General features: G+C 35.1%; 1 protein-coding gene and 1 long non-coding RNA gene across 2 annotated transcripts; both read right to left on the reverse strand.

Annotated features, from left to right (window-relative positions):
- Positions 1 to 2474: 2474 nt before the first annotated feature.
- On the reverse strand, positions 2475 to 4100 carry LOC110452933. Its single transcript, XR_002463238.1, has 3 exons — positions 3982 to 4100; positions 3383 to 3395; positions 2475 to 2552 (listed from the first exon to the last, which is right to left on the reverse strand). It is a non-coding gene; the product is annotated as an uncharacterized LOC110452933 (long non-coding RNA).
- Positions 4101 to 5391: 1291 nt separating this feature from the next.
- LOC110452936 (carcinoembryonic antigen-related cell adhesion molecule 5-like) lies at positions 5392 to 22641 on the reverse strand. Its single transcript, XM_021501696.1, has 7 exons — positions 22522 to 22641; positions 17224 to 17484; positions 16064 to 16333; positions 14980 to 15243; positions 10309 to 10563; positions 8403 to 8684; positions 5392 to 5738 (listed from the first exon to the last, which is right to left on the reverse strand). Exons 2-7 carry the CDS (start codon positions 17465 to 17467, stop codon positions 5392 to 5394), a joined length of 1662 nt encoding a protein of 553 aa, XP_021357371.1. The 5' UTR covers positions 17468 to 17484; positions 22522 to 22641.
- Positions 22642 to 25965: the final 3324 nt, after the last annotated feature.

The following is a 25965-nucleotide window of genomic DNA, read 5'->3' on the forward strand; positions in this document are numbered from 1 at the left end:
ATGATCGTGAAGATCGAGGCAATACGCTGACTCGCCCCCACGTTTTGCCTAGGTTCGAGTTATCTTATACACATAGGTCATTGTAAGGTTATTAATGGAAACGTGATACATAATGCGATACTTGGTAAATAACTTTTAGTTGATATGTTTATATTAACTATTCAACAAAACAATGTAAACGCTAAACAACAATATTAACGATTCTTTTGTTTACAATAACAAAACAATGAACATGTATAGACCTAAAAAAAAGGAAGAGTGCGGTCGGTCATAAATTGATATTTCCTGGCGATACACATAATACATCGGAGATAATAGTGGAAAAAATATTACCTGATTTTGGTGGAATGTTTTCATACGCGTTTGCTTCTGAATGTCCGTGTGCTGTACTAAAATCAATAATAAAACCACTTTTGTATTTTTAATTAATTAAAGTATATATCAGCAGTAAACAACTATAAACTTACTTATTTGTATTTGACTCATATGATTGTATGCTTTATTTATATTGCTTTAATGTCTTGGTACTAGTCAACCATAATAGAAAACAATACAATATAGTGCAAGACATTATATGAACTGTTGTAACTTCTTTTAAGGAGACTCAATTAGGAAAATATTACATTTTAAATATCTGCATACTATATTGATTTTAACAAAACTTTTGTTACTTACTTTTTAGAATTAGACAAAAACTATCATGTGTATAAGGGGTTCATATTGTGTATACTGAGCGATTAAGCCTTCATATCAACATGTTGCATGGCAGATGCTGATAACAATAGAACACATAATACGGCAAAAGTATGATTGAAGTGAGTATTTACCTTTCGTTTCCGGCCGTATTGTTAGGATTGCCTGCAATTTAAAATGATTAGATCAAAGCAATCATTCACGTTGAACACGCACACCCGTAAACACACACTGACACAAACACTTACTCCCTCACAACCTCCCCCTCCACCCACACACAGAGATAGTATCACCTTTAAAGTGTATATGCTATAATTAAATCAAACAGCACCATACAGATGTGTGTATGTGTATGTCTTCAAGGACCGATCGGTGATGCTAGGGTAAAAAAGTTGGAAATCGAAATTGGTCTTAATTACTGTTGAAACAGAGAGGTGAGGTACGAGGTTCCGTCAAACACCTTTAATAAATTTTCAAAGTTTAAAAGAGTACTGGATAATATACAATTATTGACTTTTGTGCTGGTGTATATGATGTGATATAAACCTGAAAGAGTGATATTTACCGAGGTGAGGTCAATATCACTTTTTCAGGTTCATATCACATCATATTTACCAGCACAAAAGCCCATAACTGTTTTATTATATGATTCAACAATAATAAAAAAGAAACAAAAAAAAACTCCAGGTTCTGATTTTCGTACGCGAGCCTCCGTGTAAAATTTAGCCAGTTTCTAATTCAACAGCTCAGTATTGTAGCTTTTGAAGGCATCGTCTAGGTTCTTTTTCTTAATATAAGCATGGAGGACATGTACTGCGTATTCAATGACCTTCTTTATATTAACATCATCTTTATCCTCGAATAGTTTTGGTCATTTTTTGTTGTAACGGAGGAGAAACGTTCGCCAACAGTCATCTTCTATTTTCGTCTAACAGATCGCGTTCCGGTCTATTTGCGCATGCGCTACGACAGGTTCCGGGGAATTTCCATATAGGCTATAACAAGTCTACATGAGTTTTTGAGGACTGGTCACTTGTAAAGGAACCGACCAATGTGATTGCGAGAAATTTTACTATGGCAATCAACATTTCTAACAACCCCTTAGACAAAATACACCAGCAGAGTATACCATCTTGTATATCTAAGTATTTTCTTCATGTCGATAGGTATGGACTGTGAAAAACGGTGTATGTAGCACAACCAAAAAGTGTTTTCATGTAATGTTTCGCTGACTTGTACGGTATGTACTTCGTCATCTCCATAACGAGATGAGGGGGCTCATAGACTCTCGTACATCTATGACCAATTATCAAACAAAGCGTAGCTAAATCGAGTCATTTCGGTACATATATACCAACAAATTGTATATACGCTTACTGCGTAGCCGAATCGATTACTGGATAACTCGAATGTACCGTACTTGTCATTGAAACGTCACATATACACACTTTTTGGTTGTGCTACATACACCTTTTTCACAATCTACCATCTTGTGTGTCGAAAATCAAATAAACAAGTGTACAAAATAGGAACAGAAATAGTAATAAAAAGTATATTTAAATATGATTTATCAGATGATATATTAACAAAAAATACGACATCGAACGTAAGATAAATACAACGGTAAATCACATTATGATATATATATATGAAACGATAAAAAACTACCATCTCACGTCAGGAGTTTACATTTTCATTGTTGTTTGTATTCCGTGCCATGGAATGTTAAAATTCATTAATCGAATAAACTAAGAATACAATAATTGATAAGTTTATATTTACCCATTGGATTATTAGCAACTTCATCATATACTGCCGGTGGTTCAATTTGCTCCAAGTTGAGGTCTTCATATCCCTGTCTAGTAACACGGTAATGTATAAATCTTAAATAACACTACACTACATTGAACTGTGATCACGTTGAGTGGATACAATGTTTGCTACTTAAATTATTAACATGAAGCAACGATAAAGAGTGCATACAAAAAACGATGCATATGTTTGCGTGATAGTCGAAATGCAAAACGATAACATTGCAGACATAATATTCAAATCAATTTCTTGTAAGATATAGGTTAAACACATAAAAAAAACTATTTCATTAAGTCTAAATACCACTGTTCTCGGGTATGACCATCGTTATCGTTTGGAAATTAATATAGCAAAGTTATTTCGCATTTAACAAATTGAGAATTCTATAAAAAAGGAACGTCGCTGGATTTTATGGGAAATTCCTAAAAGAGAAAACAAGTGATGTATGTGTGTCTATTGCAATTTCAGATTGTTATTAGTGCAAGCAAACTGATATGAAATGCTAATATATTGTCTGAAACAAGTTATTTTCCTTTTTTCAAGTGAACGTATTCCACAAAAGCATTTATACAAATTACTAATTGTGGCGAATGCTTCTTTATAAACTTTGTTTTTACCTAATTATTGCATTTGACTCAATGGTGACAATCAACAGCACGTTACTACAAGTTTAATACATATTACATAAACCCATAACGTATACATAATTATATTCGGTAACATACACTTTATTACGAATAGAACATTTCTGCTAAATAATTTTTTACCTATACTTGCTTTACTAGATTAGTACTTGCTTACTGGTACTTGATTTAAAAATATGTCAACCCAGGATACACAATATCTGACTAGATGTTAATGTGAAGATTATACTTACTGTCCGGATTCACCTGTGAGCAATGGAAAAACATGCTTACATAGAAATTGTACACATTTGTAAAACCGAGGAGTGATAGTAGATTCGTAAAAAGATATATCTAAATGAGGTAAAACCTACAGTTTGTTATTACCATACAATATTTGTAGTTAAGCTAGTGGCAAATAGAATACAATAAGAACGTTAATTGCAAATATTCAAATAAAAAATGTCCGGTGTACATGTATGCATTATTGAGAATATGTCAAGTTATTTTTAGAAGAACTGACAATGGATAATATATAAATATTGAAAATTAATTGATCAATCATTTGTAAGATCATAAGATTTTTATTAAATTTAATCATACATTTAATTCTGCTACAACTTTTTGAGTCAGTGATTAATGTTCACGAACAACTCAACGGTTAAGAGTGATAGTGATTAAATACGTTTGATTAACTTAATGGTTAAAAGTGAAGTATTTGAAAAAAACGCGATAGCCCTTTCTATAAGGCATAAAGTTGAGAGTGTAGAAATGTATTTGTCCACGGGAGGTAAATGACAAAGGAAGGTTCAGATCGATGACACATGTAAAGATATCATCAACTGGATTTTACCTCTTGTGTTTTTTCCAGATGTCCTTCTCTTCGTTTTAAAGATGACAACTATGACAACTATAACAATGATAGCAACCACAGATCCACCCACTCCGCCAAGTATCGCTCCTAAAGGAGAGTTCCCGGGGGAGGATTCTGTAACTGATTCAAAATATAGACAAAATGTACGTTATATAAGTAAAACAAATGCAGGTCAAATATTGAATATCAAGATTGTTTCATAATATATAGCAAACGAATTAAAATGACGGAAATGTGACTTAGAGAAAAAGAACAATGTTCTTGTTAAGGCTGTTTTTTATTTACTTTTCATAGCGTACATGTATATTGAAGCGAAAGTGTTCGTAATCACCTTTTGTAGTGCAGTTTACGTCCTTAATAAATGTCGAGTTCCCAAAAGGATTCACAGCATACACTGTGAAGAATTGCTGTGTACCAGGCGACAGGCCAAATACCGTTATATTGATGATTCGGTGCTGCCCCGGGTCCTGGACTCGGTCGAGGGTTTGATCAATAACAAAGTTGTCCTTTTCACTTTGCCTTCTTCCAACAACGAATAACTGGTCAGCTCCCCCGTTGAATGCCGATCTCCAGCTTAAGATGGCACGATCTGTATTTTGACACACAGCTGTACCTTCATACGGGGGGTTTGGTTTTCCTGGGGGTGAAAAATTACCCAATCGGAGGTGCTTATAGGAAACATTAAGATGGAAGATTGTTTTCTTTTCATATTTTGGATTAAACTTCCTTTCTATTAAGGATTACTATGATCAGCAAACAGTGGAAGAATTAGCAACGATTATCTTATTCGGCATTTAAAGATAAACCAAGTAATATACAAAACATCACAAACTTAATATATTTACACTTGATAACAAGACAATTGTTTTGGAGTAACCATTTTACATGGAAATGTGAAATATACAAACATATTGCAGATTATTTTAATTAGAATCATGTATAGTATGTATATCTCTCCATGGCTCAATTACAGTTTGCGTAACATGCATGACAATAAATACGAATAATAAAATCTATTTCCTGAGGGAACATAACAACGTAACCCAACCAATAGATCAAAATCAGGATTGGTTTAAGTAAATGCATATTTTCTCAAAAGACAAAACGTCTAGCCGTCAGGACTGCTTTCACAATGTCAGTTTGCCTGTGTTGATTCAATTGATACCGCATGTTAAAAGTATATTTCAAAAGTAATGTTTTAAAATAAAGTGGAAGAGTGATCTTTATTATCACAAACTACTCCTGCACAAGATATGAACCATTAGTTAAGTTTGTAAAAGCTCTCAACTCACATTAATTTATCTAATATACACTATAAAAACACAACGAAAACGCCAAGAGAAAAACAAGGCAAAGAGACTGGAACATATTCAAAAAGCCGGTTTTGTGCTAAATGATTGATTTACCTGTAGCTGCAACTATGAAAGTGACTGTCCCGTTGCCCTCACTGTTTATTGCTGTAACATTATATAATCCAAACCAGGCCTCCTGTATGTTCGTACGTGTTCCCACTGACAAAGCTGACAGGTTCGATGTAAAAGGTGCATTATGTATACCAAAGTTGTCTGTCCCATCGTTTAGCTCAGTAAAAGAATTATGTGAAGAGTTCTGGAAAGTCCATGTGAACGATGACGGTTCTGGGTTTGACAGAAACATGGCATTCATAGTTAGATTATCATGGGTGGCCAACCCCATCTTTCGGTCTGTGAACACTCTTGGATCAAGGCGCGGCGAACCTGATTTGGATGGCATTAAAACAAAAATAAGACAACTTACTACTCTACGATTTAGTATCAAAAACATGCAGACACACACATCTATATATACATGCATGCCTACTACCGCTTACCCACTCAGGTACACACAAATATGCTGAAAACTCATTAGCATTATGATAGTATGATGTTGTATGGTGAATGTGGATATAAGTTGCTATAGGCAACCATTTATTTTTTTTATTTTTGCGAAAATCTGGACGTCAAACAATTCCGTAAAGCTACCCCCGCCTAAACTTGTCATGGCTGATGCAATTGTTATTTGTTCTATTTCAGGACTTTCAATTTCCTGTCCATATATATTTATCTAATAGATTGTATTTTGACATTTTTTGTTTTTAAAAAAGTGTGGACAACAAGATCAATCCAGGCTTCCTTGTATTCACTGTTTTTCTTTACCGTAAGTAACGTTATGAACCTAAAACTGTGTTTTTATTGACGAAACGAACTGTGTTAGCTACACTTAAATATGTTTTCAAGCTGACGGTCGGGTTCAATCGACGTAATTGAGCGTACAGCTTACAATAGAGTGAGTTATCAAGCTAACAAGGTCTTTAGGTATGTAATCAGCTGGGGGCGTGTTCTTTACGTTCTTAATTTTACGGGCCTCTTTTCATTACGTTGTCAAACTAACGGCATTTTCTTCAACGACGTTGTTAACATTACAGCGTACCTTGAAGTACGCCATTTACATGACAATGTGTTGTATCGACGTTATCATCATTCAAGTGAATTCACAATTAGCATTTTAACATATATTTTACACCAAGACATTTAAGAAAAGTTTGAGTTGTTTTCCTTCTGCACAAACCGTGATTACGTTGTTTTTACTTACGTGATTAGTTACAAAGCGAAACGAAATAGTGCAGGGTTCACGTCAGCGGTCGCCTATAGCGCCACATGCAAAAACAATAATATTTTCCTGATAAAAATAGTTCTGGCGACTTTTAGGCGCATAATAATGCCAGTTGTTCTATCAATATCTTACAAAAATGTGCCATGTGTCAGTTTATAGCTGTAACAAAGGTAAACAGTGACAATCTAGCTGCCGTATCATGGTGAATTTATTGCCCAATTAACTACTTAGTGTTACGCTATTGTTACAATCATTAATCCCATGTGAATGGTACGCCTATGGGCACACTGTGTACGTAGCAAACAATACGTGACAAGCAGTGGTCAGGAGCCGTAACAATTGAGAGGTCTAAGGAATCATTATCTAATACATCCAACCATATTACCTAACATATAAAAGCAAACTATAATATTTGTTTAATGATTAGATTTATTCTGAATTGAAACATTTTATCAATATCTTTGAATTTAAAGGAATTAATTTTATTCTCTATTTCTCGGGGTTAGTTGGATTTTTTTTTAAGAAAAAACTGAAATCAAGGAAAAAGACACAGACAGATGTAATCTAATACATGGAAATTTTAGGGACACAAACATTTTAATCTAAATATTGTAGGGGATCATAAGGTAATCGAGACACAGGCGTTTTACCTTTGTGTAAGCTCTTTGTAACAAACAGATTAAAGGGTAATAGTGATGTTATAGTAAAGAGATATCTAAGCTAAGGGGAGGTATTAAACTTATTGTTTTACCGCGGCGTCTTGTTTATGTCGATATTTCTTCACTATAGCATTTTACAGATTGCAAACAGAATTGACATGATCTAGAAAAAAGTTGATTATCGAAAGCATGGATAGATATTGATAGGTATGTCTGATACTTAGGGGTTCACACGAAATGACCAGGGCGCTTATTAATAGCATTCTTGCTTTAATAAACATGGCACCTATGAAAATGTATGCATTCAATCCAGCTTTAAAACATTCTTACGCTTAAACTTTCGCCAAAGTTATTTTTCTTGTGCCAAATTTTACATTTATGAGCCAAATATTTTAACCCTATCACCACTGTAGGCCATAATGGACTGATCCAGATCAATGCACGGAAGAGTTTGCTAAAGTTACATAGGGGTGAAGGGGTTAAAGACATAAACAAGGCGCCGCGGTAAAAAAATAAGTTCAATACTTCCCTTTTGCTTAGACATTTCTTTACTATAGCATCACTGTTACCCTTTAATCTGTTTGTTACAAAGAGCTCACACAAAGATAAAACGTCTGTGCCTTAGAGCTTAGGTCGTCTTATGCCACTCAATCTGGAGACGAGACGCAGCAGGCGACGGAAAGATTAGCAATTATTTTTTCTTCAAAAAAGACTATTCATTTTATCAAAAAACTTGCCTACGTTATTTTAAACATATTTGACAAACGGAGAAACAATATTATCTGTGATTGAATCAACTAAAATAAATGTGCCGCTTTATTTCGATGGAAAATAATAAAAAAAATCGCCGTTTGTATTATGTGCATGTTTCGGTTGCTTACTGTTTCGATCATTCTAGTGGTTCTAGCTTAAGATTGGCGGCCATAGCTTTTGCTCAAGTGAAACGCTGCAATATTTTTTTTCAAGCATGAATGTCGACATGGGGTATTTTCGGTACGAAGAGATATATATATTAGTAATGACTAAAGAATAATCATCATTTTTAGCGTCAACAATTCGGTCAGATATAAAGTTCGTGGTTTTCGAATCAATATGGAAAATACAACATACACAAAACGTTGATCCTTATGTCCTTGGTCACTGCTGTGTTAGAGACACTGTTCCTGGCAGAACAGGTGTATAGTCCTGTGTCCAGACAGCCAGCAGTAGTCAGGGTGTAGCTACTCTCCAGTACATCTGTGGCGATAAACAGTTTTGTGTCATTGTTTTTGTAGTACCATGTTATTGTAGACGATGGGACACTCTCCACCTTACAAATGAGAGTCTTTGATCCGTGTTCCGTCATATCAACGTCTCCTTGGTTGTAAGCAAGACTGTCTATTTCAGGAGGAACTGAAATATAGAATAACTACTTATGTATCTATGCATTATGATAGAGTTTTGATTTAAATTCGACAATTTGGCTGCATAGCCTTTTATCCACTTAAACGTCAGATAAAACAAGTAAATCGACTCATGATCTGAATAGGAGCTTAATCATTACTCAAATTCTAGTTTAGAATTGAATACGTGATTTAAAGATCAGAGAAACAAAATATATGATTAACTTTAAGAGGAAGAAACATACCTGATTGACGTGATTAGTGACATTTACGTAGGGAAGTATATATAGTAACGGTTAAATTATACTTGTAATTTGTTTTTATCTGTCTTGATTATAACGCATTACATGATAAACATTTAAGAAATTTCAAAATAATATCCGAACAGATGTGTTAATCATTTATGTAGTTTCAGCTGATTATACTTTTTATTGTTTATATACGCAAATTACAACATGACTGTATCACACATTATTTAGGAAGTGACTATGTTATATAGTAAATGGCTCTAAAGGTCAGAGTCATGATGACATAGGGCCTTTGTGTTTGAAATGAACATGATTATTTTTATTTTTATTTGTATTTATAATGCAGGGAAATATCTGACGTTTACAGCAGCTTTAGCATTTGTCAGTACAATAATTTCCTTGTTTCTGTATGAAGCATAAAGTTCTTGCAACAATTTATTACTAACCGATATATTTGTTTCCATAAGTACATAATGATAAGGGGACTTGCAGGACAAGCAATTTATCATGATTTGCTCGGTGAAGGAGAAGGTATGGGGTATTAAGATAATTGTACTTCCAAAACATGTAATGTGTAATGAAAACTGTTAAACAACTTGTAAATTTCATTACAACGCATGGGATACATATTTAAGTGATGCTTAGAAACTTGTGTTTTTCTCTCAACACTGTGTTTATCTCTCAACACTGTGTGGATGTTCAAGTACATGTAAAAAGTGGTATTGGACTGCATCTACAAACAAATTTTCAAATAAGTACTTCAATTTGCATGGTCATGCTTTTAACACTAATGTACCAGACTCTGCTGAAATTATGTTATTGTTATCAAAAGTACGAAGTAACTTCCCTTCCAATTAACGGAAAATATCAAATTAACATATATAAATAGGTTAAGATTTGAATTATAACGATTAAAAGATGCTGCTGTTATGAAAAAAAATCGCATAGGGATCTAAACATTTGTCATTTTTTTCTGTTTTTCAAAAAGGATTAAAACGACAAAAAAACGATATGTTATATAGAGAGAAAAAAATGAAAAAAATGGAATTCAGTAAATGAGGATATTAATGATATCATAAAATAAGTCATCTACTTAAAAAAATGCACTTAATATGATATATAAGTGAGACCTTTAATAAACCTGTCCCCTGTTATATACCAGATTTTGATATCAACATAAAAACAATATGTGTTGCCCTGAAAATACCCCTACCCACTTATTTAAGAAATTATTTTTATTGTAGTTTGAATGAAAGATAACAATAAAATAATTTACGTTCCTAATAGAAAACATAGGTGTATTGATGAGTCTAAATCTACTTTTGCACATCGAGTAAATAAGATAAACTTTTTAAATGTGAGCCAATTTCCATAATAAATGCTTACATTTGACGATTAGAATCCAGCTTTTCGTTCCTCTGCTGATGGCGTTGTTAGCTGTACACTTGTATGTCCCAGCGTTGTTCCTCGTAACCCTTGACAGAGACAGCGGATTTGGACGAATACTATTTGATTTGGACCAGCTATACGTACATGGGGGTCTACAATCAGCAGAACAACTTATGTTTGGGACAGTCTGGTTTTCAACTCTCTCTATTTTATCTTGCGTTGGTTCGAACGTGATGCTGTCTCCTGGCCCATCTGGGAAAAAATGTTTAGATAATTTTAGTGTCTGTTTATTATACAGTTGTCAGTAATTAGATTTGAAAAAAGATATGAATAAGATTAAAGATACGACCAGGTACGTTCATTACAGCCAACCACCAAAACCTAACACAAATTTACAATATATAAAACACATAGTTATACAAAAAGTATACAGATATATGATATTCATTTAATATTTTAGTTTGATATATATCCTATCAAGAAAAGTTTGTCTATTTTTGTCATGTCAAAATAGCATTAAAAGCGAAATTAATCGGGTTTTTTTTTCCATTTGACGAAATTTTATTTCTGCTTAATGATAACCAAAGTAATGAAATCCATCGAGTAATATCCCTGTTAAGAAAAATTATTCCCCTTAAGCTTTTGACTTATACAGGGAACTAAATTGTTTCTTTTCATTTCATCACGTTGAGAGTTGTCACATCACGGCATCAGAATTTCACAAATTGAAAGGTCACGTTTCAGGCTACAAAGGGTAAATACCTCTATCTTTAGTTTATTAGCTAGGATAATAAGTGATTATTTGTCGGCAAACATGCTTGAATAAAGAGTTATTATATCATGAATTAAGTGATCAAGCTTTTTTGGTAAAGAGTCAAAGTGCAAAAGCGCTCTTTTGGTAACATATAACAGCAATTGATGTGAGATTTTCAATGATGAAGCCGTTAAGACTTCCAGTGTGACCTTTTCTCCCTTTAACTACCGACTCTAATACGTGTACCCCTGCATACACTGGATATTATCAAGCTGTTGTATAAATATAAAGTGAACTTGGTTTCTGTTGTAAAGATGTCTTTTTTGTCAAGAAGTAGAAATGTGTTAATTTTGACTTTAACCATTAACTTTGGATGATGGCCACCACTGTCTTATCATGTGTTCATATCGATGTGACCATACTTTGGTGTAAATATGATGTTGAAATATCCATAAGATATGTTGTAAGCAAGGTTTAATTCTTACCCGTTAACCTTTCCCAATAACCACAATAGCAAGTCACGTTTACAACTTGATATCATCATACTACTTTGTGAAAGAAATCAGAATTTTAGTTTTTGTGAATTATCTTTTAAACAATCATGTTGAATATATTCGGTCCTTTAACGTTGACCGATAACCATGTATTTACTACGGACGAACGTACAGGGCAAAAAATGTATCACATAGTAAACCCATAGTACATGTCATACGGTCACGTGATAAATATGGTATTACACACATGTAATAAAACCTACAGGTGCTGCGATTAATCAAAACTGAGGGAGAATATTCCTAGGCCACTACAGGGAAATCTTTCATTTTTTATATCACATTATACATTTACTAATATATTAAATGAATTTGTAACGGTAACTTTGTCATTATTACTTTTCTTGTTTTTAAAGTGTTCATTTAAAAACAAAATCTGAAACTACTTTGCACTGCGCGGAACGACTATACAATGATCGAAAAACTTTGGTGTTTTTCCTATATAGAGTCAGCTGTTAACACATAAAATTATAATTGCGTTTGAATTTTTATTCAAATTATGAATGTTAGGAGATCAATATAATCTTACATTCTTGTCCATGTCATATTCAATTACTAAACTCGTTCAATGAATTGACATGACACTCGCCTAAAGGTTCGCGTCATATCAAATTATTGAACGCGTATAGCAAATTTAAAATGACATTGTCACTCATGTAAGATCCTCTATATGTACAATCTACCATTGCCAAAGCGTGTAACAAATCTCGTTCTGAAGTTTCCAAAGGCAAATATGTTTAAAGTGAACACTGCTTTCATACCAGGAAATGAAAGTATTAATTTGAATAACTTTGATCTCTAACAAATATCACAAGTTTCATAAGGGTTAAAATATCATGACCATTTTTTGTAAATAGCTAAGAAGTCTAGTGTTATTTAATTTAGGTAGTATCTTGCATAAACAAAGGGCTATCAAGGTTGCTCCTATGGAAGATTTCCGCCAACTTGAACGTGGGTCAAAACACAGATATAAGTGTGTACTACGTGTATATGCGTCTACATACTTGACATAGATATTTATTGTAAAAAACATATCATATTGATTTTTCGTGTTAAATGTCAAACAACTAAGACAATAAAATCTGTACATTTTTCAAATGAGTTCGATTAATAGGAATTGGTTAAACTATCATGGCCATTAACACTGTGTAGGACTGACACCGTATATAGCTAGAACCGAAGCGATCATGGAAGCTGGTCGTAGTCAAATCACGTTAAGTTTTCCGGTATTTCTTGTATTTTCTGGTAGTGTGGAGACAAATAAAGAAGCACGACAGTCAAGCATAGACGGAATTCATATCTGAAACAGGTGGCATGTAATTGTTTTGGTGTAGTTGCAAATTATTTACAAAAACAGTCTGCCTAGTACCGCTAAATCTTTATTCGCAACAGCAAATAATGTCTTGACTTGACATTTGCCAGTGGGTTATATTCATTTATATGCTACGATGATTTCTTATAGTTATACAGTCATGATAATACATGGAGTCACTCTATATTATGTTTCTTTCTTTAGATATTGGCATAACTAATTTTGGTTAAGTGTACGGAGAATAGCAATACATTGTACGGCAAATAGGAATGTTTAAAATAACTGGTACACGGCGGATAGGTCATATGATATACAGTATTCAAGTGAACACTTTGCCTAAATGTGATACATTTTGTTAAGGATCCCCGTCCCTCCGCCTAAAAATGTAATGAGGCATTGTTTGTTTTTCTACAGCATCGCTATTGCATAACCAAATAATTTCTGAACAATTACCCATACCTTGCGTTAGTTTCGTCAGATTTTATGGGATATTTTTTAAAATGAGAATTACTTTTTGTGAAGCTGAACTGAAACTAACGTTCCCCGATTACCGTTAATCTCATGCAATGTAAAATGCATGCACCTTATCGTACGTAAGTTGTATAACACCAAAGAGTACAAGAAACAACAGTCTGCATATGCTGTAGATTAAAAGGATAGGCCAAAATGATAGTTGTGTGTCTATTTTTCAGCCCTCAAAATATTAGGGTTGCAAAATATTTTTTTAAAGTACCAATTATAAAACAAAGTTTCAGACCATAATTTAAAAGTGTCTATTAAAAGTTTATGAAAATAAAGTTAGAATAGACTTTGAAATCTTGAGTAGGAGTGATACAGACTTTTCCCATTGCCTGTTAAAGGTATACATATTTAACACTTTCAGACGTCTGTATTGCCTTCACCACTTGCTGTTTACAGATAACTGTGAATAAATTGAGGATATATCAACTTAACTATCGTGTATTTCTTTGCAAATCTAGGTATAAGTGCAGATTTTCTCTACATCAGCCTTAAAATTTCTTGTGTTACCCTCCCCCTTATATATTGACGTTGTGACAGGGAAAGAGTATGTCACCTTCTGCCTAAGTTCCAACTCTCCACCGCTTTTGTCAAGGTCACATCTTAAGTTTCAACTCTCCACCGCTATTGTCAAGGTCAAATCTTAAGTTTCAACTCTCCACCGCTATTGTCAAGGTCACAGCTTAAGTTGTGTTATAGCATGTGAAAAATGGGTACTCCTGAAATATTTAACTTGACATTCCTTAGACTTTCGACATTCTTAACCCCTTCCCTTACGATATCATTCAAAAGTGTTACAAAGCAACACCATGAATATGTTACTCCAATGGTATAACAACATAAAACGTAGCTAGTACAAATGCTCGCTCTAAACACAGTTATGTTAGTACAGCTATTCGCCGTACTGATAACATGCTAGTTGCCGTACACTTGAAAATGTATCAACAACTGTCGCCGTATACATACGAAAAAACATTTAAGTTAATTACATCGTAATGACTACATTTAGACATATGACCATTATATGTTTATCCCGGTCTCATCTACATATGCTAGTAACGTCCGTTTCATCATCGTATATGTCATACTTTAATAGTCATCTCTTCTTCTTTCTTTGTAAATGATTTTGTACCGTACTTTGTAGTCATTTTTTACCAATAGCTTAAGATCGCATGAAATAGTTTACAAATCATCTGCAACACATACATCATTGTTCATTGTATAATTGCTGTGCTCCTTTATTTGTCTCTACGCTACCAGAAAATATCAGAAATATCGGAACGCATCCCGTGGCTTGTCTGCGCCTAGCGTCGATGCCCGCTTCGGTACTAGCTATATCCGGTGTCAGTCCTACACAGTGATTAACATATTAGAAGATCTGCTCAGAAATCACACAGAAGCAAAGGATTCGGTCAAACATTGGTACTAGTTACAAGGTAATGTAAGCTGGCTTACAGACAAAGGGACGGACAGTGTGATGATATAAAGCTTTGCTTATTGCGCTCATATCAAAAGACACCAATCGTACTTACACTGTATGGTAACAGTTGCTGTTTTATTTGACATTCCAACAACATTCCTAGCAGTACACTTGTACGTCCCGTGTTCTAATCTGTCCAGTTGTCCCAGTGACAACACAGCTGAGGCAGTAAAGTTGGTGTTGTCAGGTTTTGTCCAGACAAAGGTACAGTCAGGTCTACAGTCAGCTGTACAGGTGATGTCCGGTAACGTGTCCTCCTCAGTCCTGGTGTAGGTAGTGTCAGGTGGAGACAAGGTGATAGAGGTACCAGGACCGTCTTCAATAAAAACGTGTTTATTTTTTATGTTTTTTTCGATGTACTAATGCAATAATTTGTAACTTTAAGATTGCAAAACAGGTCTCTTCCATTTGTATGTAAAAAAAAAATGTTTTGTTCTTGTTTTCTGTGATAAATATAATCATACATTCGTGTGTACGTCATATTTAAATTATTTAACTTATTTAAAAATTTGCTTTAAAGCTCGTGTCATATCAAATTATTGAACTTGTTCAATAAATTCAATATAACATGAACACTCATGTGATATCTATGTACATGTACGCTGTTGATTATTACATAAAATTAGTAGCGGACTTGTATAACTACCCACAATACAAACACATGTTAACCAAACCAATGTAACCATTTACTTTTTATTCAAATACACTGATTATTTGCGAGTGTCTCTGCAATCAATACCATTTTAATAAACGGTACATTGTGTATGAGTCTATGTGTGATGTAAAGCATAGACGTTGTCATATTCATCGAACTGCAAGCTGAATGTCTATACTAATCAGATGTCTCCAGCTTTGTAAATTGTACGTCTATAACTTCCTTCATTTCCCCCTCCCGATGGTTCAGTTTTACAGCTGTTTATATGCCCCCTAACTACAGATGATTTCGTCATTTACTTTTGCAGAGGCTGTACACATAGGTGATGCATTGGTGACATACAAAATTTCACACTGATATATTTTTGCAAACGTTAATTTTACGATTTAAAGAAATGAATTAACTGATATGTACATCTCTTTTCTAAACGGACAATGTACTACTGATTCAGATGGGTGAACATTTAGTTTAAGCTACTTACACTGTACTGTAACGATAACACTGGTAGTTGTAGTTGACTCTCCGGCAACATTCCCAGCAGTACATCTGTACGTCCCGTGTTCTGATCTGACGAGTTGACCCAGTGACAACACAGCTGAGGCAGTAAAATTGGTGTTGTCAGGTTTTATCCAGACAAAGGTACAGCCAGGTCTACAGTCAGCTGTACAGGTGATGTCCGTTAACGTGTCCCCCTCAGTCCTGGTGTAGGTTGTGTCCGCTGGAGAAATTGAAATAGACGCCCCAGGACCGTCTACAAGATAAACACATACACATCACACACTGACTAGAATTTTCGTATTTTATGTTTGTTGAGTGTCAAAATAGTATCCTTGATCGCAGGATACCATACATAGCCGGTGAAATTATTGCTTATAATAATATCTATGTAATGCTTAAATACAAACAGTTATATGTGTCGGTCAATATTATATTGTTCTATCGGCAATATTGTCAGACATGAGCTATTTATTAGCCATCACCTGTTTAAGTCCTGGTTTATCTCAATATTTTTATATATCTTAAGTGTATTTCTACTTCACGACTAAGACTCATTTCAGAAAAAACACCTTTATGATTGGTTTCAAATTATACTTGTTTGTGACCAGAGCGATATATTTGATGTAACCTCAAATGATTGTTACTCAATTGTCAGGGAGAAGCGTTTGTTTTTTTTCAAATGGTAAAAATACATGGATCCAGTATCAAGTGAAAAATATTTTTTCCACCTAAATGTGAGTTAACGGAGGGGGGGGGGACACTTTTACCCCTTGGACAATTAACCATTACGATTTCAAACCGTTTTGTTTGAGACGAAAACTCAATTGAATCAAAAGGTAAATAGTATCAATAAAATTGACTTATTTTGAGTTTAAAATGTTAATGTTAACTTTCTTTCAAACGACGTCGTAATACGGCTGTTGAGGTAATAGATATAATCCTCTGAAAAATATTCTAGCGTCAATCATTTGTAGTCACTGGCGAGATTAGTTATAAAAGCATGGTATATTGTAAATTAATACAAAAATAATTAAATATCTTCCATTTTGTATTTTCCTAAACAAAGAAAAATCATACTATTTTATTCCTATGATAATTACAGAGCTAGCAGGAGACAATCATGTCACGGTTATTAGTACGTACAGTTTACAGTAACACTGACGTCACTAGATGTCCGACTACCGTATCCGTTACTGGCCGTACACCTGTATACGCCCGTCTGACCACGTTGTATGTTAGTGAGCTGGAGATCTGACCCTGTTGTGTGGGACTGTCCATCCTTTGTCCAGCTGTAGGCACATACTGGGTTACAGTCAGACGAGCACGTGACGGTAGGGAGAGTCTGTCCTTCTGTTAAGGTGTAGGATGTAGTCGACGGGGTCAACATCACAGTTAAAGGACCATCTGAAATGTTTAAGTATTGGTAGCTATACTCTATAAAGCTTGGACTCCATGAAGTGTTCAATTTCACGTTTAGAATACAAATACTAATTCTCGTTGTTGTGAAATAGTGGTCATGATATTAAAGGTTAGGTAATGTTATCCGGTAAGAAGTGTAACATAAAGCCCCAGTCACACTGTGCCGGTATATAGTCACTGTGAGCTACGGTGGTGTAAACCGGGAAAAACCCTGGGTAATCCGTAGCGAGTCCGTATTGACGCTGGGGTAATCTGTGTTTATCCTGGGTGATTCGTAGCTCGCTACGGTAGTTTTAAACAGTCTAAAATACCCGGGTACTTCCGTAGACGAGCCACGGTATTTAGAAAAATGTAGTGTCACCGTAGTACCACCGGTCTTTCCGAAGAACCGCCGTAAAACCGCCGTGCAAGCTTCCGTGGCCATCCGGGGGTGACCGTAGTGTTTGGGAGTCATGCCAACTCACAGCATCACTAGGGAGACTCACGGCAATACTATGGTGTCATTACGACCACCACCGACCGCTGTACGGTACACCGTTGTCTAACACGGTATATGCCGTTTCTACTACGATTCCATTAATTTGACACTACGACGATCCACGGTTTCTCCATGATTTCCAAAGTACACTTCGTCTATATTACGGTGGTACTACGTTTGCTGTACGGCAGTGACGGCAGGAATAAAGTTTGTTACGGTTCCGGGTCAGTGTGCTATAAATTGGGAACAAAATCTGCTTCAACTCACATGGAACTTCAGTCTTCGAAACGGTAACATCATAGACTTTGTCATCAACAACCACAGAAACAAACTTCAGCTGATGAACTGGCTTCTAGAATTGAACATGTAGCAAGTTGCAAACTACATGGTGATGGTCCCAGATATTCAGCAACGAAACAAAAAGGGGCTTAAAGTAGTTTGAGACTTCCTTCTCGTTTGGTTCATTAAAGAAAAACGATTTTGAATTAGAACATTTGTTCCAATATATATAGCCCCCGGGGTGTCACATGACAACCCGAAGCGCTACCGCAGTGACACCGTGAGGGAACCGATGATGACGAAGCGCCACCGTAACACAACCGTGGAAACCAGGGACAAACCGTAGTCATACCTTGACAATCAGTAATTGTACTGTAGTGGAACCTGGATTTATCTTGGCCTATCGTAGTGGTCCGTAGTGGTATCGGATTAGTGTCGTCATCTATCGTATTGACACCTTGATATCCGTAACAATACCCCAGCAACACCGTAGATTGTCAAAATTGGAGAGATGACCAAGGTTTGCCACATTATAAAGAAACCGGGAACAACCGGGGTATACCGTGGCCAATAACGTGACAGTGTGACTGGGGCTTTACAACTGAATTGTGTATATCAGAGGCGAGAGTTGGAGTATGTAAAACAATATCACATTTGTTTACCTTTGTCATGTGGTATTGGAGTAGTGTGATGTTGATATGAAATAACCTTGTGCCGAAAGTGCATACTTTTTTTTAAAGAAAATAAAAAAAAAAAAATAAAGAAAAAAGAACTTCTACTCTAAAGTTAACGAACACTAATTTCTATAAATAAACTACAGAACATTTTTGTCGAAGGTGTGACAGGTATTACTTCGTCAGTTACTTTCTCCGTGACACAAAATCTCCATCAAACGGGTGACGGGTAAAACTAAAGTTTACCTGCGTTTTTTACAAAGGTACAAAATTTCAACATGTTTCAAACCCATACTGTTGTTATTCGACACCCTTAACACTTCAAAATACCAATATGATATTTACCGTTTTAAATACATTATGAATTTATGGTTCTTAAGTCATGCAAAATATTTCCAAATTTATCTCACACAAGCTCATGCAATGTAGGTACATGCAGCCGTCATTAGCAAATGTTTTGTTTTATTGAAAAACCAGTCATATAGAGATGGACAATATATTGTTAATGACTTGGCTACGACATTATTTAGATGTCTGACACAAGTTTAAAGCTCTATAATGCCGCATACTGTAAATCAATTTATTTTCATTGATTTCTATGATAGACACCTCTGAAAGCGCTTCACCCGCAGCGCTTAAGCGAAAACCTAACTTATCCGATAATACGAAACATGTCCAATAATATAATAAACAGCGTCCACCGAAATGTGTGTTCTGCCATTGCGTTCTAGAGAATCGTCGCATACTTGGCCGCGTCGACCTTACGCCGAATGGTAACTTGCTCTGTTCAATTAAAACATTTAATTCCAAATTTAGCTCCTAATCATTTCCGTGACGTCTTGATGCGCTTGCGCATGCGCATATGTCATGTTTCTCTATCTTGTCAACACAAGGAGGACTGTTTCCTGGATGATCTGCAACGTTTCATGTAATGGAGTCTTTTGACGAGACGGCAGATGTTCTTTTGCAAAACAACTTGGGAAAATCGAAAATCTCAAAGTGAACTTCTTTAGGCTTAAATATGGAAAATCAAGATTGATTTGCCGAATAGTTAGAACCAGTATTTTATTCTTTGCTCTGAATATCAAAGTTACTGTGTCTTTTTATTGGTGGCAGCAAACATACTCATCAGTGATTTTGAATATTACATCGTCAGTTGAAAACAACATTGCAAAACCTTGCCCCTAATATTTATCTAGCTATCTATTACAACAGATACATATTTTTGAACTTTTTCAATATTTTTTTGATATTTTTGCCGTTTATTGACCTGAACACCCGAAGAATGCATGTGGTAGCAGCTTCGTACCAGATGTCTGGTCACTTTTTCGCAAACGAGATAGCAACTAACTTCCGCTACATACATGTCTATCATTTCCAAATACACTGCCCCGCACTGTGTCCTTTCTGCGCGGCTCTTACAGCCAAAACTCATTTTCTTGCATCATGTTTAAGGAGCACTGCGCCAGTTTCGGCCATCATATTGAAGTCTGTATCAGAGTGAGTCATACCAAACTTCGTCATAATTATCATAACGTTAACAATGTTTTCAGGCTTAAACAATTTGACCTTCACTACAGTTTTAACCTCTTTACCGCTCTGCTGATTTAGGGTCATAATGCAACCCTGCTAATTACGAAATGACCTTCGCCAATTTAGTATTAACTAGAATTATGTCAGTGCGACATTAAAGCCGCTCACCACTTTAAATTTAATTGCTTCAGTAACACGTTGAGCATCATTATCTACTATAATACCTCAGATATGTGTTCTGTATTCTGCTAATTGAAAATCAGGTCATGTGAGGATGTTGTCTTTGGAATTTCCAAAATCAATCACCTCTTAAATGATGCTTTAAAAACATTTCTCCCTTTCCTCTTTCTAATAAAGAATAGGTGCATTTTGTGCTTGTGAAATGAAGGATAATTAACAGTAGTGGGAAAACCATTGCATGGAGAAAAGAGACATTGTACTCTTTTTATTTTTGTTTATTTTTTATTCATATTAATAATAATTATTAATATATGTAGTGACTTTTTTAACTGACATTGAATATACATAATCTCACAAAATCTCACAAATGTTCTTGGAATATATTTGAATTATATTTCTCAATGCGACTTTACCAACGTAAGAGTTATTTCCCTTACACCGGATCGGATAATATTTTGACAAGGCGCGAACTCTTTGTCAAGTTTTACAGCAGCGGCAGTTGTGTCATTGTGGCACCCGGTTAGATTTGTTAATTTATTTTAATTCTTTATATTCCTAAAAATTCACTAAAATATATTGAGTCTAATTAGGATTACTTTGTATAATAATATGTCGTTGATTTTAATCCGTAATCCGCATCCGCAATCGCTGTCGCCTAGTCTCGTGTGTTACTTTCGTTTTGAATGGAATGTATGAGAGTGTGACGTAATTGTGAATGTTGTATACCTGTTTGACCAGTGACAAACTGACCTCTGATACCTGTCGCATTGCGTGATATTTCCCGCTTCAATGTTTTATTTGCTTCTCTGTCCTTTCTTTTCCATTCACTTCCTATCTGCTCCTGGTAGAGGCAACATCGCCATATACACATACTTACGAAATATACATACCTGGCAGATTATACTAGTGGATCCCCGGTACCACATACAGGGGAAATAAATACCCACTAAATCAAAGATATATGGTATTCGTCATCAATTGCAAAAGAACCCAAACACCACATCATGTTCTTACATTTTCATAAATAAATACACCAGAAATAGCATGCTGTGTTACAGAAATGTTTGATAAGCATACACGTTTTACATATCGTCTCGTCTCAGAGCCATTACCGTTATCAACCTAAGCACGATATGTCATATTACGTTCACGTTTGAAACATCAAAATAGAGGTTACACTTCATCACTCATACGGTTTATAACTATATATATTTACTTCTTCCTTTTACAGACAGCGTCAATGCTAGACAGTCTTCACATGTGCATTCTCAAATCACATGTGTTTCACACGCGTAACTCTCCTCAGACCTCAATGCTCAATCCGAGTTGCTAAAACGCTCAAACCAAGTGCACGAATTTCACCACCACAACAACAACACTCGTAGAATGCCCCGGAGATAAACATTTTGTTTTCAGCAATTATTTCAATAATGGATAATTATTTGGAGAAGAGTATCAGATGACTTTATATAACCCACAGGTGAGTGTCAGAGATTCTTCTTTCTATTAGCATGCAAGACTGATTTATGCGCACGCACCCCGAACGGAAGTGGGTCCGTCATTTCGTTCTCTGGCCAGAATTAGCGACTTAACAAAAACGAAAGGTAGAGCCTATGGCTGTCAGTTTTGTTTAGACTTCTGGTATCCACTTATCATTCATTACATTATATTATGGTTAAAGCAAAACATAAGGAAAATCGGAGGAAAGTATCAAATAATATGGTAAAAACTATCCAAACACTTATATTTAGCCAATGGAGTTGAATGTTCCCATTGATAAAAAGTAGCTTTTAAAAATAAATCTAAAAAAATAGAAGTAATTAAGCTCAGGTAAAAATAGCAGCAGTAAATATATTAATTTCACAGATGAAAACTTACATGATATAGTTACACTTGTAGCTGTAGTCAACTCTCTGACACCATTCCTAGCCGTACATCTGTACGTCCCGTGTTCTGACCTATCCAGTTGTCCCAGTGACAACACAGCTGATGTAATAAAGTTGGTGTTGTCAGGTTTTGTCCAGACAAAGGTACAGCCAGGTCTACAGTCAGCTGTACAGGTGATGTCCGGTAACGTGCCCCCCTCAGTCCTGGTGTAGGTAGTGTCCGGTGGGGACAGGGTAACAGTACCAGGACCGTCTACAAAAAACATAGATTGATATATAGATAACTAAGTTATAAAAGATAGTTCGGTAACATTTGGTGTCAGACATATTTTTGCATCAGTTGTTAATATTCACCTACAGTTATTTGGAACAATAGGCATTCATAATAATTGCAATTGCTGTATCTATACATCGGTTCTTCTAATGAAAAAGATGAGTTTATGGCTGGCCGTCCCTAAGCAATTTTAAGTAAATTTCCCGAGAAACTTCGCTTACACATTCTGTACAGGTAAATTTATTTTTAGACACAAGGTTACTTTAAATTACAGCAAAATCACTTTTCCCTCATCACAAAAGTACATGTTTATAACAATGAATAATGTGGGTTATATCGGCGCAGATGCTTTCCTATCTGACACTCTAAATCACCTAACATAGAACCCCTTAATATTCACAACGGTAACACATCTCTTTACAATTGAGATAGAAACTTTTGATATAAACAAAGTTTTAAACATGACATGACCTAATCGAATTAACATTTCATCGATCAATTTTCATCATGTTGTGAAAACAAACTTTATAATTATGATTTGTTTATGATAGTCATAAAATTATATTTTTGAAAGTTATTTCTGTACATGTCATATAAGTATAACCATGTATGCTTTTTTACTGTGAATTTGCAGGCAGACTTTATTGGCAAAATTACTATTATAACATAACATGAGATGATTTAAGGTTAATAGGGTGAATGTTGACTAATAATAGGTATATATCTTTTTGGATATGTTTTTTGTTCATATAGGCATACTATGAATATAAATAATATTGGTGAGCCATGGTACACGTAGACAACATATGTATGGTATCATATGTGACAACATTTTGAAACGACACCCCATCGTCAGGTGTCTTTGAAGCATTTCAATTCATGTCATCTGGATACAATGTGGGATTTAATTGTCCTCAAACTAAGACATTTTGATTCAGCCTGTTTGTAGACAACTGTGATGACATAAAGTTAAAATTTAAAATAGAAATAAAATAATATGTCACCGGATTCGGAAAAAAAGATCAGTTATGTATAGAATCACTTACACTGTACTGTCACCACAGCTGATATAGTTGAAGATCCGTAGATATTACCAACAGTACATCTGTATGCTCCGTGCTCTGATCTGTCCAGTTGTCCCAGTGATAACACAGCTGAGGCAGTAAAGTTGGTGTTGTCAGGTTTTGTCCAGACAAAGGTACAGCCAGTTCTACAGTCAGCTGTACATGTGATGTCAGGTAGCGTGTCCCCCTCAGTCCTGGTGTAGGTAGTGTCAGGTGGGGACAGTGTAACAGTATCAGGACCGTCTGTAATACAAACACATTAGTTCTTATAATTTACTTGTAAAGATTAAATTAAATTCAATAGATTTCTGTCTGTTATTAGGAACAAGTCGGCATGCGCCTTGAAAATGAATACCAATACCGAAAAAAGGCGTTTGAGATCGTACTAATTGTAGGTAACAAATCACTTTGAATTTCAACCTAGTGTTATTTTAATTGTTTCTGTGGCAGGTTTTAATTGTAAATACAAATGGTGTCCGTGGTCCTCCCTGTGGTGACAGGGAGTTAGAACCTGTGTTGTGGTGTTCGGGGGCGAACACATAGTGTGGCTGGTTAAAATTGTAAATAGGATTACGGTGGCCTTATAGCTTCGAGCTAGAGAGAATTTCCGTTTAGCTCAGTGGTAGAGCGTCTGAATAGGAACCTGGAGTTCGAGGGTTCGATCCCCGGTAGAAGCACACTATTCTCTTCCCTGTTACATTTCGTTTCCGACTAGTTAGTGAGAAATTGATTATGTGTTACGATAAAAAAAATATGTAAAGATAACTAAGTATTGAGTGATTATCAGTGTCGACTGTAAATATAATGGTGTAATGCCATCGCATAAAGTTGATTTTATGATAACAAAATCATATCATATAATAGGAAAATGACATCATGTAATGTATAAACATGTCATATAATGCCAATATCGCTTCACGTAATTACGAATGTCGTCATATAATGATGTTAACATATCATATGACGATGATAAATAGAGAATAATACATGCCTTTTTCCATATCACACCCAGTATCAACCCGAGACTGCAATATCAGCCCAAGGGCCGAAGGCATATGGAAAAAGGCATGTATTATTCTGTTTATTACTTACTTACTAATAAAAGCTACTTTCTTATGATCTATTTATTTATTTTTTAATATCGAAAAACGAAAAATGTCCAAAAGGGGTGTGATACGTTTTTGCGGGCTGATACGGGTTTTGGGGTGTGAAACGGCGGGGGCTGATACGGCTTTTGGGGTGTGATACGGCGAGGGCTGATATGGGTAAGGGCAATTGTATCGTAACGCATATACAAAAAAACGTATTGATTAGTAAGTATGGAATAACAAATGATATAATAATAGCGTTTACTATTGCGGCTATTTTTTCCAATCCAAAACATATGAAAAGCTCACTTGAAATTCCCAAAACTTGGAAACTTGGACAAAAATGTGTATTCACTGTTTATGCAATATTTAACCCATTTAGATAATACAAACTGAAATTACTAAATATTATTGCAAATCACACAAAAGACATATCCCTATATTATCATATGGTGTGGCAACATTCTATATCCCTTCTATGAGAAGATTAATTTATGACAGTGTAACTCCAACTGCTATTTGCTGTGTATGAATACATTGTCTGAGCATTGCTGCTACGATTGCATGACTACACGCTCGAAAAAGAGTTCTTTAAAAACACTATATAAACCATTCCCCGGCACTTAAATCGACATAATAATCTATTGATGTCAAATGCAACTTCTTTTCTTTTTAAATTAAAAATATATCAATTATAAATAAACAAGCTTACTTAGTATTAATAAAGCAATACATGTCCCCATACCGGCCCCCGCTAACTATTACACTTTAATGATTTATAAAAATGGTGCCCTTTGAGGTTAACTTGGGAAAATGAAAAGTATACAATTAGCATGTAACTGATTTTAATATAATAATAATACAAGAAATTGTAATGTTAGTATTATGTTAGAGGTATAATATAAAATAAAATGATTGACAACCTTGAAATTCGAAGTTGTCCGAGATATTATTGTCCTTTGTAATTGTGTGAAGTTTGATCAAAACCCCCGAAGGAATGAAGCCGCTAG

Source organism: Mizuhopecten yessoensis, unplaced genomic scaffold, assembly GCF_002113885.1.
Source record: "Mizuhopecten yessoensis strain PY_sf001 unplaced genomic scaffold, ASM211388v2 scaffold6973, whole genome shotgun sequence".
Classification (NCBI taxonomy): domain Eukaryota; kingdom Metazoa; phylum Mollusca; class Bivalvia; order Pectinida; family Pectinidae; genus Mizuhopecten; species Mizuhopecten yessoensis.